This window comes from Corythoichthys intestinalis, chromosome 4 (assembly GCF_030265065.1).
Source record: "Corythoichthys intestinalis isolate RoL2023-P3 chromosome 4, ASM3026506v1, whole genome shotgun sequence".
NCBI lineage: Eukaryota > Metazoa > Chordata > Actinopteri > Syngnathiformes > Syngnathidae > Corythoichthys > Corythoichthys intestinalis.
In genome coordinates, this window is record NC_080398.1 from 18,381,420 (window position 1) to 18,396,434 (window position 15,015).

General features: G+C 37.3%; 1 protein-coding gene across 12 annotated transcripts in view; it reads right to left on the reverse strand.

Annotated features, from left to right (window-relative positions):
• Positions 1 to 15,015, reverse strand: part of dnah5 (dynein, axonemal, heavy chain 5) — a 173,918-nt gene that overhangs the window by 129,831 nt on the left and 29,072 nt on the right. For 11 of the 12 annotated variants that reach the window (XM_057835036.1, XM_057835035.1, XM_057835038.1 and 8 more), the window contains exons 19-34: positions 11,857 to 11,947; positions 11,383 to 11,528; positions 9,330 to 9,507; positions 8,681 to 8,914; positions 8,333 to 8,529; positions 8,124 to 8,217; positions 7,902 to 8,044; positions 7,467 to 7,543; positions 5,870 to 5,994; positions 5,560 to 5,795; positions 5,180 to 5,398; positions 5,034 to 5,096; positions 4,703 to 4,941; positions 610 to 757; positions 442 to 534; positions 65 to 264 (exon numbers count right to left, since the gene is read on the reverse strand). In XM_057835036.1, coding sequence (XP_057691019.1) covers positions 65 to 264; positions 442 to 534; positions 610 to 757; positions 4,703 to 4,941; positions 5,034 to 5,096; positions 5,180 to 5,398; positions 5,560 to 5,795; positions 5,870 to 5,994; positions 7,467 to 7,543; positions 7,902 to 8,044; positions 8,124 to 8,217; positions 8,333 to 8,529; positions 8,681 to 8,914; positions 9,330 to 9,507; positions 11,383 to 11,528; positions 11,857 to 11,947 — 2,483 coding nt within the window. Of the gene's footprint in view, positions 1 to 64; positions 265 to 441; positions 535 to 609; positions 758 to 4,702; positions 4,942 to 5,033; positions 5,097 to 5,179; positions 5,399 to 5,559; positions 5,796 to 5,869; positions 5,995 to 7,466; positions 7,544 to 7,901; positions 8,045 to 8,123; positions 8,218 to 8,332; positions 8,530 to 8,680; positions 8,915 to 9,329; positions 9,508 to 11,382; positions 11,529 to 11,856; positions 11,948 to 12,032; positions 13,216 to 15,015 lie in introns of those variants that run through there. The other variant, XM_057835045.1, reaches the window with a different exon arrangement.

Genomic DNA, 15,015 nt, shown 5'->3' on the forward strand with positions numbered 1-15,015 from the left:
AGGAAATATTGTCCTGCTTACTTAGGGTAGCTACTAAAATTGTTGGCTATTGATCGAGCCATACCTGTTGCTCATAAGAGATCCTAAAACCATTAGGCTGTCTTCCATACTGGCAATGATCTCTGATGTGCTGTCTCCTCTCAGTAAGAGCTCCCCACGGGTTTTAAAGTTGGCAAATGTAAATGTTTTATTGTCCCACTCAACAATAACTTGCTTCAGCTTCTGCTCAATGTCCCTCTCTTTCACTGCACTGATGCAAATATCCTGTATCAAACAAAAATACAACCAACATTATTGAATGTACATCATTTCTGTACCACATATTTTAAACATAAGGGCAGACAACATCAATACTCATACCACTTGATCTATTTCAGTCTTCAGTTAACCAAATATAAATAACAAATATAAAAATCATCTTGAACCAAACCATTAAATTACCTCAATCTCCTCTTTGTACTTGAGTAGAGGAGCCTCCATAATACTACGTAGTTTGAAAGTCTCAGTCTCAACTTCAAATGTATGTCCTGTCACCTGCTCAAATAACCAGAAAGATGGTAAATATTTAGCATGTATAATATGGCTACTTCAACATATTGTTTTACCGACCTCGGTAATTCTCTTCCAGTGCCGCATCATCATGGCTTTGTTGGCCATGAGCTCCAACAGGGGGCAGCACTCATTGAATTCATCTATAATTTTCTTGAGCTCCAGGAAGGCTTGCCATTCCTTCAGAGCCTTAGGTAGCTTTCGACATCTGGAGTTTGAAAAAAAATAATAATTAAAAATAAAAATGTACTAAGTCATAATTTACAATACAGTGATCCCTCAATAATTGTGGTAAATGGGAACCAGAACCGACCACGTAAAGCAAGAAACTGCAAAGTAGTGTCACCCCCCCCCCCCCGCCCATTTTTAATATACTTTTTTTTGTATACAAAATATCAATATGTGTATATAGAACCCTATAAATGCATATTTTATCATTAGAACATTAAATAAAAATGAATGAATGAGGTCATGAATGCGGCCTTCCTTCACTGTGTATGGGAGAGAAGTTGGGTGAAACATCTCGGCCAATCAGCTTGCGAGATTTCCGAGTCAGGAGGAATCTCTCGGGGGAGATCCTGGCCAGCGAATCAGAGAGGTGAATTTTGAGTTGTGCAGGCTCTCTCAGCCGTATACTAGCGCACAGGCAACTAACTAATATCTTCTCAATTTTGAATTTTTGATTAATATTTTTAACAATCCGCAATGCACTAGGGGCACCAAACTTGAGCCGCGAAGTAGTGAGAGATTACTGTATGTGTGTCTCAAAATATTATTTTCTACCAATATCCAATATTGTGTGCTGTGCAGATATTTGTTCCCATATGTTTGTTCATTGTACATGTACATTCTATATTGTTTTGTCTTTCTCATATAATTTGCACAGCTCTCAGTGTCTTCTCTGAAGGTCATAAACAGATAACACAGCTGCCTAGTATAATTCCACTTTCTTGTGAGCCACTTCATGGGCAAACATGGGGGTCTGCCTATTCGCATTGGAAATAACAAAAGGTGTATGCATTGAGAGTTCGGGGCAGATCTTTCGAGAGCACCTGTGCGGGGCTCTCGGGGTTGTTTATCCTGGCCGGCGGACTTGTAATTATTCTTTTCTTAATAAATGTATTTATCTCTGGTGATTATTGTTTTATTTTTGTTCCTGAATTGTGTGTACCGTATTTTCGGACTATAAGTCGCAGGTTTTTTTTCATTGTTTGGCTGGGGGGGGGCTTTACTTTGGAGCGACTTATATGTGAAATTATTAACACATTATTATATCTTTTCACATGTTATTTTGGTGTTTTGGAATGACACTGATGGTTTGGTAAACGTGTTAGCATGTTCTTTATGCTATAGTTATCTGAATAACTCTTAATAGCTATGTTTTGTTAACATACCGGCCACGTTGTTCATGCATCATGTAACATTATCATACTGTACATTTATTTAGCATGTTGTTCTCTATTGTATTTTTATTAGGGCTATCAAAATTATCGCGTTAACGGGCAGTAATTAATTTTTTTTTAATTAATCACGTTAAAATATTTGACGCAATTCACGCACATGCCCCGCTCAAACAGATTAAAATGACAGCAGAGTGTAATGTCCGCTTGTGACTTGTTTTTTGGTGTTTGGCGCCCTCTGCTGACGCTTGGGTCCAACTGATTTTATGGCTTTCAGCACAATGGAGTGAGCATGGTGTAATTGTTGACATTAGTTTGACATTAGTTTAATTTTTGATTGACAATTTTAAAAATTTTAATAAAACGAAAACATTAAGGGGGGTTTTAATATAACATTTCTATAACTTGTACTAACATTTATCTTTTAAGAACTACAAGTCTTTCTATCCATGGATCGCTTTAAGAGAATGCTAATAATGTTAATGTTGATTTATTGTTATAATAAACTAATACAGCACTTATGTACCGTATGCTGAATGTATATATCCGTCTTGTGTCTTATCTTTCCATTCCAACAATAATTTACAGAAAAATATGGCATATTTTATAGATGGTTTGAATTGCGATTAATTACGATTAATTAATTTTTAAGCTGTAATTAACTCGATTAAAAATTTTAATCATTTGACAGCCCTAATTTTTATTTTAAATTACCTTTCAAGATGACATATCTGTTATATGTATTGGATTTTATCAAGTAAGTTTCACCCAAAAATTCGACTTATACTCTGGTGCGACTTATAGTCAGAAAAATACGGTAATCAACTCCTGTTCATTAAGAGAATAAAGGAACCTATAAAAAGAGAAAATCAACTTTTTTCTTTTTCAGTATCATCTTCGTCCCTCTGTAAGTACATCTATTGATTTTTTTTTCCCCCCGAGTGGGTGATCACATAAGAGCATATGGCTTTAGAAAACATTACCTCATCAAAAATGTTTGGCAACAGATATAAAGACTAATTCTTCAAAATGAGGCTTTGTTTCCACTGAGCAACTTTTAAGTGAATAATCCACACAGATACAAGGTAGGGATAAATGTTGATGGGAAATTGAAATAATTCAGCCTTACACTTTTAAACAACACTATTTTTATATATTTGTATATATACTATGTATATACATATATATGGCGGAAAAAACAGACAAGGCTGAAAAAGCAGTTTCTGCTGTTGCACCCCTCTTTAAAATAAACTGCTGTATTTTAAGCCAAAAGAACTGTTATGTTTGATAGAACTATATGTTTATATACTGCCATAGCAGATTCATGGCCCATTTAGCCCCAGAACTATTTCTAATTTGTCCCTTTTACCCTCGAAACCCCCGTTTACAGACGTCGCGCAACCGCTTTTGTTTCAACCCAGCCATAAAAAGAAGTAATTGTATTTATTATTTAAAATGTCTGTCATTTTTAGCTTAGAATCATTAATCGATGTCCAATATTTCGTTTAAAAAAAAAAAAAAGACTTTAAAAAATTATTCACTCGCATATTTGAAACTTTTAAACAAATTACGTTACAATGAAAAAAATGGTGTCTGTAAAAAAGTGACGGATGTCTACCTCATAACTATCGTTTTATTTATTTTTTTATTTTTTTTTTTGTTAGTGTCGCATTTTCCCCGATATGTTAGATGATAAATATTCGATCCAAACAACAACAAAAATCTGAAAAAAAAAACATTTAAAAGGGTAAATATATAAGAAAGAAAATCTCGACCACTCCTTGATGTCTGCGATTTCTGCATCGCGACACTTGTTATATTACCATGTCTCACTCATGAAATTCCCCACAAATGCAGCTCTGGCCATTCACAGCTGTGTCTTGACACTCCGTGATACATGCTACATGGAGTTTTTGGATCGAAAAGAGGTAAGTACGCAATAATATCTCGCTAAAATCGTGGAGTCTTTAATTCTGCTCTCGCGTGCTCTCGCCTCCAGTTAAGGTTTTGCTGTTTAGAATTTTTTTTTTTTCAAAATGCCCTCCTGTTCAAAATTTTTCTTCACCCGGAAAATTGAAATTTTAAGCTTTCCAATGATGTATCACACATGCATATAGGACAATTTTAAAATTCGGCCAAATTGGGGTCTCAGAGCGGAACTTCAAGTCACCTGAGTGTTTCCCGCCATATATTGTTTTATTTTCATATTATATATATATTTATATACATATATTTATACTATATATTTTTCTATTTTATGTACACTATTAAAAAATATATAATTCTCCAGAAGCAGTTTTTTCAAATTTGATTTTCTTCAGAACAGCTGTACTGTATTGTCTATTCATTTCTGTTGCAAAGTTATTATTTGCACCTGTAATTTTTATTGTCCCGATCTAATACAAAACCACTGTAAGATGGTACAATCATTCTTTTCTCTCTGACTGTTGCGCTGGAATTTTCCACTCTGCTGGTGGTCACACCTCAGCTAAATAGTGTACCACCTACACCGTGCCACTTCAGCTATGCCAGGTCATCTTTATGTGATAACTGACCTTCCAGTGTTGGCATCCAATAGGTAGATGAGGCATTGTGAACCGTTGTGGCACATTAGTCAATTTGTTAAAATTATGGTATCCATTGCATCTCATTAGAATGTGAAACTTATGATGATATAGGGTGAGTTTATAAGCTTTAAAATTTATCAGTTGGATAGTCTCATTGAAATTGCTACAGCAAATTACTTTTCTCACCTTGTTTGAAAGTCCAGTAGATCATTATTGATTTTTTCAATGTGCAAGTCAGCCCAAAGGATGTCATTGTACCCATTAACAGTTTCAATGACATTGTTGTAAAGGCCGTACAACTTTTGCAGTAGCGACAGCTGCTTTTTAATTTCTAAGAGCTGAGGATGCTGAGTGACAGGAAGTCCAAACAGCTCCTCACCACCTGTGTAGGTGATGTATTTTCTGAACAGGTTATCAAATCGATTCTAAAGGGAGGGAAGAAGCAGAACGACAATTCAATCATTATCAATAGTCATTGACTATAATTTCTAATTCATAAGGAAACTATTTCACGTACCTGGTACATGATAAGTCTATCACTGGCATCCTGAGGTGCTAACCCCAACACCATTGGACCATCCTGTCATAGGAGTGGGGGAAAAGTCAATTTTGAGTATGATTATCATACAAACAGTATATAACTTTGAAAGTATATCCTTGTACCTTGTCATAGTCCATGTAAAATTGTTTACAGTCTTCCACGAATACTTGCATGTTGGTAAAAAGTTCACCTCGAAATTTGGGCTGCAAAGCAATCAGTTCATTTTGCACCTCAGTGCTCCGGAGCAGCAACTTCTCCCACATATAGCGTAGTGTGTCTACTTTTTCTGCCTCTTCTTTGGCAACCGAGAGCTCATACTTGTGAAGCATGGCGTAAGACTCCTGCAAGACACAGTTAGAGGAGTTGGCTTTTCATGTAAAGGTGATTGCTTTTGGAAGATGCCTGAATATGTTACCATTGATTACCACTGATTGTTACTGATTACCCTGAATTCAACAATGTCAAGTTAAGCCACCTTGTCTAACAAGATTTTCAGCTTTACCTCAATGGGACCAACTTGAAAGTCAATATCTATTTGGCTTTCTCTGATTTCCTTGAATGCTGCCATGGCAATGCGAATGTCATCCAGATCTTTAATCTGGCGATTTAGTTTTTTCCCTGCTTCATCAACGAAAGTGAAGATCTGATCCATCTCAGAACGATATTTCCTGTTGCAGTACAGCCCGTAATCCACCATCCAGTTCTTGGTTTCAGCAGTTAGAGACATCTTCAAACCCACTTGTAGAAGACACAACAAAACTTGTCATTTTATTAGTTAATCGGGATACAATTAGTATGATTGTTTAACTAACCTGTAAATAGAGCCAATGCCCCAACAGTGATGCACTCAGGTTCTGAATTTATTTCCAGTTGCATGTCTCGATAGTAGAGAATCTGGCTCTCAAACTCTGACAGCAATGGATGACCCTGAAGGAACCTGAAGTGGGCAAAGTAAATTACTGTAATGTTCTTTTTATGAAGTACTTTACCTGCCAAGCTACAGTGGGGCAAATGAGTATTTAGTTAACCAGCAATTGTGCAAGTTCTCCTCCATGAAAAGTTTAGAGAGGCCTGTAATTGTCAACATGGGTAAACCTCAACCATGAGAGACAGAATGTGGAAGGAGAAAAAAAACAGAAAATTACATTGTTTTATTTTTAAAGAATTTATTTCCAAATTAGAGTGGAAAATAAGTATTTGGTCACCTACAAACAAGCAAGATTTCTGGCTGTCAAAGAGGTCTAACTTCTTCTAACGAGGTTGAACGGGGCTCCACTAATTACCTGTATTAATGGCACCTGTTTTAACTATCGGTATAAAAGACACCTGTCCACAACTCAGTCAGTCACACTCCAAACTCCACTATGGCCAAGACCAAAGAGCTGTCGAAGGACACCAGAGACAAAATTGTAGACCTGCACCAGGCTGGGAAGACTGAATCTGCAACAGGCAAAACACTTGGTGTAAAGACATAACTGTGGGAGCAATTATTAGAAAATGGAAGACATACAAGACCACTGATAATCTCCCTCGATCTGGGGCTCCATGCAAGACCTCACCCCGTGGCGTCAAAATGATAACAAGAACAGTGAGCAAAAATACCAGAACCACGCGGGGGGACCTAGTGAATGACCTACGGAGAACTGGGACCACAGTAACAAAGGCTACTATCAGTAACACAATGCGCCGCCAAGGACTCAAATCCTGCACTGCCAGACATGTCCCCCTGCTGAAAAAAGTACATGTCCAGGCCCGTCTGCGGTTCGCTAAAGAGCATTTGGATGATCCAGAAGAGGACTGGGAGAATGTGTTATGCTCCGATGAAACCAAAATAGAACTTTTTGGTAGGAACACAGGTTCTCGTGTTTGGAGGAGAAAGAATACTGAATTGCATCTGAAGAACACTATACCCACTGTGAAGCATGGGGGTGGAAACATCATAGAAAATCTGTGGAGTTGAAAGTCCGTGTTGCCCAACGACAAACCCAAAACAAAATTGCTCTAGAGGAGATCTGCATGGAGGAATGGGCAAAAATACCAGCAACAGTGTGTGAAAAGCTTGTGAAGAGTTACAGAAAACGTTTGGCCTCCGTTATTGCCAACAAAGAGTACAAAACAAAGTATTGAGATGAACTTTTGGTATTGACCAAATACTTATTTTCCACCATGACTTGCAAATAAATTCTTTAAAAATCAAACAATGTGATTTTCTGTTTTTTTTTTTTCCACATTCTGTCTCTCATGGTTGAGGTTTACCCATGTTGACAATTACAGGCCTCTCTAATATTTTCAAGTGGGAGAACTTGCACAATTAGTGGTTGACTAAATACTTATTTGCCCCACTCTAAGTGTTAAGTGGTTGTATTGCCAATAGATTGATACAGTATATGTGCCAATAGAGGTTTATACTTTTGCATGGTGTCACCACGGTCCTTTCTCCAAATGTGATGGTAACTGCTGAAACGATCCAATGCTTGCATCACCTCCTGCACAACCAAGCATTACAATAAAACGTATAAATCAGAATATAATTGATGTCAGTATTTATTGTCCCTATTAATATCCCATAAATGGAAGTTCGAAGGTTTTAAAAAGAGATATCATAGTGATGAGACATGTCCGAGTTTGATGGTAAACTTCAGCTAAGAATGTCATTAAAAAGTGTGAAGCCTCTTTATGGAGGACTTGTTAAATGTTTATGTAAGTTTGAACAACTGGTTCAGTATCACGAAAAAAAATCCATGGTCTGGTCACTCCCACCTCAATGAACCACTGTTCTTGGAACTTATTTGGTATAATTGCAAACCTACCATTCGAGTTACACTGATTTCAAAATGACATTACCTTTCTGTTAGAGACAATTGATGTGCCAAGGACAGAAATCAGTTTGACAATCTCTTTGTTTTCAGAAACAGTCTTGTAGTAGTTTCTGGCTTGCAAAGGAATCGCTTGGCTCACATGCGCTGATATGTCCGACCCGCTGCCGTCTAAAAGGTATGAAGTTCAAAATGTGGCACATTTTTTTTAATGGTCAGAGCAATGAATGATATTATTTCTTTTCTATACCAGCAAGGCTGCGGTATGTTGTTGTTCCATCCTCAGATTCACTTTCAGAACTTTCTGGCTTCAAAGCTGCTATTCTTCTTTCATTCATTTTTCTCTGCAAAAGATTAAAAACTATGGTTTTGAGCATGTGTTGATCAACTTGTAGAGTACTTGATCAGTTGTTTCATGAGAGATGCATGCTACTTTTAATGCTACCTAATGAAGCATACCTTGGATATCCTTTCTTTGTTCCACTGGCCAATTCCTTTGCTAACACTGACCACATATTCTACCGCTCTATTCAATGCCTGCTGTACATCCTCCAGAGTTGGAACGATGGCAATGTTTGGGATAGAGAGGATCACATTGACTTTAAAGATGGCCTGCTGGCTGTTAAACCTCCCACGTCTGGGTGAATCGTTTTCACCTAAAAGACAGTTGAGTTTCTTGCTAGACAATATGACAGCTTAACAGAGTAGCATTTTTTTTCAGCTCGCTAGCCGGGTAAAGAAAAATAAAATCCTCTCGGTAATAAAAAATTGTGTTATAATATGGAAGCACTCAAATCAAAATCCCACCGATGAAGTGGCCAAGTGGGGAGGTCTGGATTCGCTTGCGTAGCATCTCCAAGGTGTTGCGCGTCAGTCTGAGCAAAGCATCTACATTGCGGTAGTTGAAATATGACAGCAGTTCCTGGGCTTCTACCTCCATCGCTTGCATCAGGTCCTTCTTCTTCTTCCTCCTCACCAAAGGGGAAGACAAACCAACACTGGCCGAAGGTAGCAAGGTGCTTCTAGAAAAGGAATGGGCTTCTAAGATGCCCCCAACATTCATTGGACAGCGTCACCATTTGTAGAAATAGTTGCTCAAACTAATGTTAAAGGATTAATAAAGTATACATTGTACAAGACAAAATGTTGACTGAAAAAATGTTCCTGTTACTTTATCCCTGTTTAGCATTATTAAACAGGTGCGGAAAATGTTGAATTTTGTAGAAGCAATTGCCAAAATAATCTCTGAATTCACATAAATTATCCAGGTTCAAAAAAAAAAAATAGCGCACAAGGGACTACAGATGCCAATGTAGTTGCTTCGTTGCTTTGTGAGAATTATAAGGATATTATCGTCTTGATCTTATTAGTAATGACCTTTCATTGTTCTTGCAGCTTTTTTGCTCATCATCGTATTGTGCATCACTGTTTTTCTACTGGATAAAGTGGTAAATACCTTCCCTGTTGACACTTTCTTCTGTTTTCCTCTTAGGGCAGTTTTCTTCTTCGATCTTTTCACCCTCCTCCCTTTGATTGTGGTTAAACTCCAGCAGCATGTTGATCAGTTCATTAGCGGCTTCCTCCACCTGCAGACTCTTTGTGTGCAGGCTCTGAGCTTGCTTTATACACAAGTCCTATACACACAAAGTAAAAGGACAAAAGGGCACATAGAATTACAGCCCAACATCAGCCCTTAAGGTTATGTCATGGATTGAGGCCTCACTTTTTTCATTCAGTGCATTTCCTCCCATTTAATTCAAAGCAAGCAGCACTGTAACAAGTACAGTAGATGCTTTTAATGTTCTATAGCTTGTCTCTAGTAAGTATCTTAACAACTGTACTTTACTGCTTTTGAACAATATCCAGTCTTGAACCAGAATGAGTTCAATGAACAAAAATTACAAACTAGACATATTTTGGCCACACGTGAACTAAATGCAGAATATTTCGGTTTCCTGTAGTCTTTTTAAACACATTTAATATGGTGCCAATGAAGAGATGGAATGATGAACTAGTTTGCTTTTTAGAGCAATGAATTTACTTCAAAAATTTGAATTTATGAATCTATGAACTGTGACATGAACTTCTCATTTTGGAAATTTTGAGCTAGTTCACCAAGAAAAGGAGCTCTGCCATCACTGTGTGTGTGTGTGTGTGTGTGTGTTTGTGGGGGGGGGGGGGTTGTCATCAATATTCATCTCTATTACTTAAAAAAAAAAAGTCATCCCTTGCTGTATCGCGCATCATATTTTGCGCCCTTAGTCAATTGTGGATTTTTTTTTTTTTTCAATAAAAAAATTAATGAATAAATAAATTCAGCGTTTTATTTAAAAAAATTTAGGATACATACATGTATACATGTACAAATTTTTGTTGTCTTTTATACATATGTCATATCATAATTAGGGCTGTCAAAATTATCGCGTTAACGGGCGGTAATTAATTTTTTAAATGAATCACGTTAAAATATTTGACGCAATTAACGCACATGCCCCGCTCAAACAGACTAAAATGACAGTTCAGTGTAATGTCCAGTTGTTACTTTTTTTGGGTGTTTGGCTCCATCTGCTGGCGCTTGGGTCCAACTGATTTTATGGGTTAGTACCATGAGTGAGCATGGTGTAATTATTGACATCAACAATGGCGAGCTACTAGTTTATTTTTTGATTGAAAATTTTACAAATTTTAATTAAACGAAAACATTAAGAGGGGTTTTAATATAAAATTTCTATAACTTGTACTAACATTTATGTTTTAAGAACTACCACGTCTTTCTATCCATGGATCGCTTTAAGAGAATGTTAATAATGTTGATGCCATCTTGTTGATTTATTGTTATAATAAACAAATACAGCACTTACTGCATGTACCGTTTGTTGAATGTATATATCCGTCTTGTGTCTTATCTTTCCATTCCAATAATAATTTACAGAAAAATATGGCATATTTTATAGATGGTTTGAATTGCGATTAATTACGATTAATTAATTTTCAAGCTGTAATTAACTCGATTAAAAATTTTAACCGTTTGACAGCCCTAATCATATTTATTTCATTTGAAATGCTTACAAACCATTTATTAAAATTGACATAGACATATAAGTTTTTTTTGTTTGTTTCTATTTTGTTTTTTCAAAAAGAAAAAAAGGGGGAAAGCATGTCTTATATGTATCTTTTCCCAATGCTGTCAAACCTGAATGAATACATTGAACACACCCAAATAAATGTAAACAAGCTCCGCCTCTACTTCGTGGATTTTCGATTTTCACGGGGGTGGGAGGTGCTTTGGGAGGGTCCTCATGAACCGCGAAAAATGAGGGATCACTGTATATCATTTTATAAAGTTCTGATTAGAAATTTTGCTTTTAATTGATGTTTTACTAAAAAGGAACAGTTTTGGTTATTGGTTAAAATTTTAGCTCAGGCTGATAATACATTTAATTCATTGCATCTTACATTATAAAGTCAGCACACCTGTATATTTTATTTACCGCTATGAATGCATTTACCCTGGTGGTCCTGGCAAAGTCCTCACAGGTAACTGGTTCATCTTCTGGGAGAATGCACAGTGTGCTTGTGCTCATATCTTGCAGCACTGCATCTATCCTGAACTCTGCCAGGTCATTGACTCTGTCCATCAACAGCTCCAGATTCTCTGGAGGTGAGAGGGAAACAAGACGCAGTTGCAGACGAATGGGGAAAATGATGACAAACAGTGAACAAGGACACAGGGAGAGTTTTGATTGACAGGAGTTGGAGCAGCCACCATATGTAAAGAATAATAATTCTAATATAATGTGAATATAATGAAGAGCATCACTGAGGCTGTACATTATATCAGTTATGAATGATGGCATATATTCATATATTGTAAAATAGCACATACTGGAATGATAAATATATTTGATCAGAGGCAGCCTATGCTGAGATGTAAAATAACTAATTGATTAAAGTAAGGACTTGAGCTTACTTGATGAACTTACCCAATGATTTTTCAATGTTACTGAGGTACGTGTCTATGTTCATTGATGTCCAATTTAGGGAGGTTAACCCTGGCTGTATTGCCTCATCAACCTGTCGAATTAGAAAAAAATTGAAGAAAAAAAATAGAATACACATTGTAATTATGTTTTGTACTGTACTCAATAGCTTCACTTACACAATCAGATGACCTAAAAATGATTTTAAAATAAATAATGATAATTTTAAATAAAAAAATAAAACATCATCCTTTAATATGTTTCTTTTCCAATCTTACAGCTACACTGTAAATGCTAATATTCAACTTAATGGCGTACCGCACGCAGGCTATTTTTAGACCGTGACGTCGCATCGTAAAGCGGAAGTAAAACCGAAGTGGGACATTATAGACCCGCCCTCGCATTGACCCAACGTAAAAAGTGCTACTTTTCGCCGGTAATCTTTCAAAAACCAACATGCCGATCACGCATTGCTTTTTTGGAACTTGTAGAAACGACTCTAGACATTACGACCATGAAGGATGTTTTCTTCATACGTTCCCGGAAACCAAAAACTCGGGAGGAAAAAATGTGAAGACCGAATCAACTTGCGCGGACTTTAACACCAGCTCGGCGAATCCATTCACGTTTCATATGCAGTAAACATTATGTTGGGTTGGCATGGTCTTTCAGAGGACAATGAGGTAAGCCATTTTTATATTTTTAACTTATTTTTTTAGCGTAACGTTGTGCCGTACTGCTTCTGTCTGACAATGAATGACCTGAAAAGAATTATAATGGTATCTGACTGCCACTGTTACCGTTTCTGTTATATATATATATATATATAAAAAACAACTTTAGTAAGGGGGGAGTGTAAATAAATTATTGGATTAAGATGTGTTATCAATGAAAAAATAAAAGTGTTCGTTGGCTGTCACTGAGTAGCATTTGCGATCGCTACACAAAGCTAACTAAATTACCCCCAAGAACGGTAAGAGACGTAGGACAACCAGAGGATATGTAAGAAAGACAGGGCTGATGGTAAAGGATAGCTTGTTGAAACGGGAGAATGTCATTGTCAGTCGCGTCGATAAAAAAGCTAAAGCTATGCTTAGGTCGGCTCGTTTTTTTCGTCTTTTTCAGCCTTCGACACAAAAGCCATCTCTTTAACTGAATATTTTTATGTTCTTCCACATCTATGCCAGTCAATTTGGCACCAGGCACATCATTTTCGGAGAGAATTGGTAGGTTTAGCGCTGTAAACGTCTCCTTCGTACACGAGTTCCATTCATTTCCTATTAGGGACAAACGATGGCTTGTCCTCGGTTAGCAACGGTAGCTAATGTCATGAATATTAATGAGCGGAAGTGACGTGTTGCTTGCGGTACGCCATTAAGTATGATATTTGAAGCAAACTCAATTTTGATCAACCTGTTGTGATTGATTTTAATAAGTAAGTAGTAATTTGGATCTATAACATGCTTAACTTGATGCATCTCAGTTACTGTAAGTCAACTTATAAAAAATATTTTTTTGTACCCAGCGTTCTTTGGACATTCTTTCAGACATGTGCAGATCTGCCTCGTCTATTTCACGCTTTTCCGACAAACAAAACATTTAACACGTCCACGGTGAACTGCACCATCAACCATAGCTCTCTTCAGCACCTTCAACTTACCTTACTTACTTCACATTGATTTGGTATGTAAATATTTTACTGTATTATAAACTGTCACACTGCCTTGTATACAACTGCTGTGTTGCAATACAACAGTTTATAAAAGAATAAAATATTGTAGCGACTGTGCATTGTTGAGCATTTTAAAATACTTAATTCCCCTGAGTTAATCCATTGAGTGTTCTTCATTTATTTACAGGTAGGATCATTACTTTTTGAAAATGCGTTTTTAGGTAAATTAGCATGTGCTATTTATATTGTTGAGTTCACCTGCATATGATGAATTAGCAGCACGAAAGCTAACTAAGGCTACATCTACACTAGGACGGATAATTTTCTCATGAGTATTTTGCCGACTATTTTTATACACTTCGTTTAAGGTGCGTTTAAGGCACCCCCGCTTCTGCAAGGTACACCTGCATTTGCGCAAACTACGCATGCGTAGAAAGGAGAAGTGTGTTACATATGTTACGTCATCACCCGCGCGGTTTACCTCTGAACCGGAAACCCCTTACTCACCGGCGGAAAATTTACCAAACCTTCTAGACCAGGGCTCGGAAACTTCTTGTGATCACAGTTTTTTTTTCGTGATCGCAATTGAACGACTCATGCGGGAGCGGGAGTGAGTGAAGGGAGGGGACGCTCGGCTTTTATGAGTAGTCGCCGAGTTTTGATTGAAGTAAATCTTTACAAAACAACAATGAAAGCCTGACATCGTTACTTGTGATGTTACAATCGATGCTCAGTTTTGACAGGCAGAAATGTCATCAAAATGAAAATGATCTAGTGCCTCTGTGACTTGGGGTACCACGCAGTTCATTTTTCGGCGTTTAATTTTCCTCTACGCATTTTTATATACTCCAGTTCGGCCGGCATTGTGTTGGGAGGGACCAGCCCTACTGCTGGCTGATCGGAGACGATGAACTAATCGTGATGGGAGGACCACAAATGGGCACTAAATTGAAGTAAAAATATTGTGACGTACGTTTGAAGGTTCTAAGAAAATATGTGAATGCATGATCAGCTCATCACAGCTCGTTCAAGTCGAGCCAGCCCGCCTGTGGAAAAGAAAGGAGCAGGAACGGCAAGTCGTGATCGTCCGTCCGCCTCCATTGTTTACAATGCCGACATGCCGCACTAAAAATGGCGATGGCACGCTCCATGTCGTCATGTCCTCAGTATCCGATTGTTGCGGCAGTCCATATTAAGCCGTGGCTAATATTACCCACCTAAATTATCTGTGTAGCAACCAATCCGGACAAGTGGTATACTAGTGCTGCCGACATGCTGTATAGTCTAACTAATTACACATTTATGGCCACATCCGTCCTAGTGTAGACGTAGCCTAAGGTATCAGTTCAGTGCTGGAAGCTTGCAATAAATAAATTGCTGTAATCTAATTCATTCAAGTTAATTTGAGTACTGCAAATTCAAAATAAACAATTCACTATAATCCACTTATCAAGGTTAATTTGAGTCCTTAAAACTTGAATTAAGTAAAT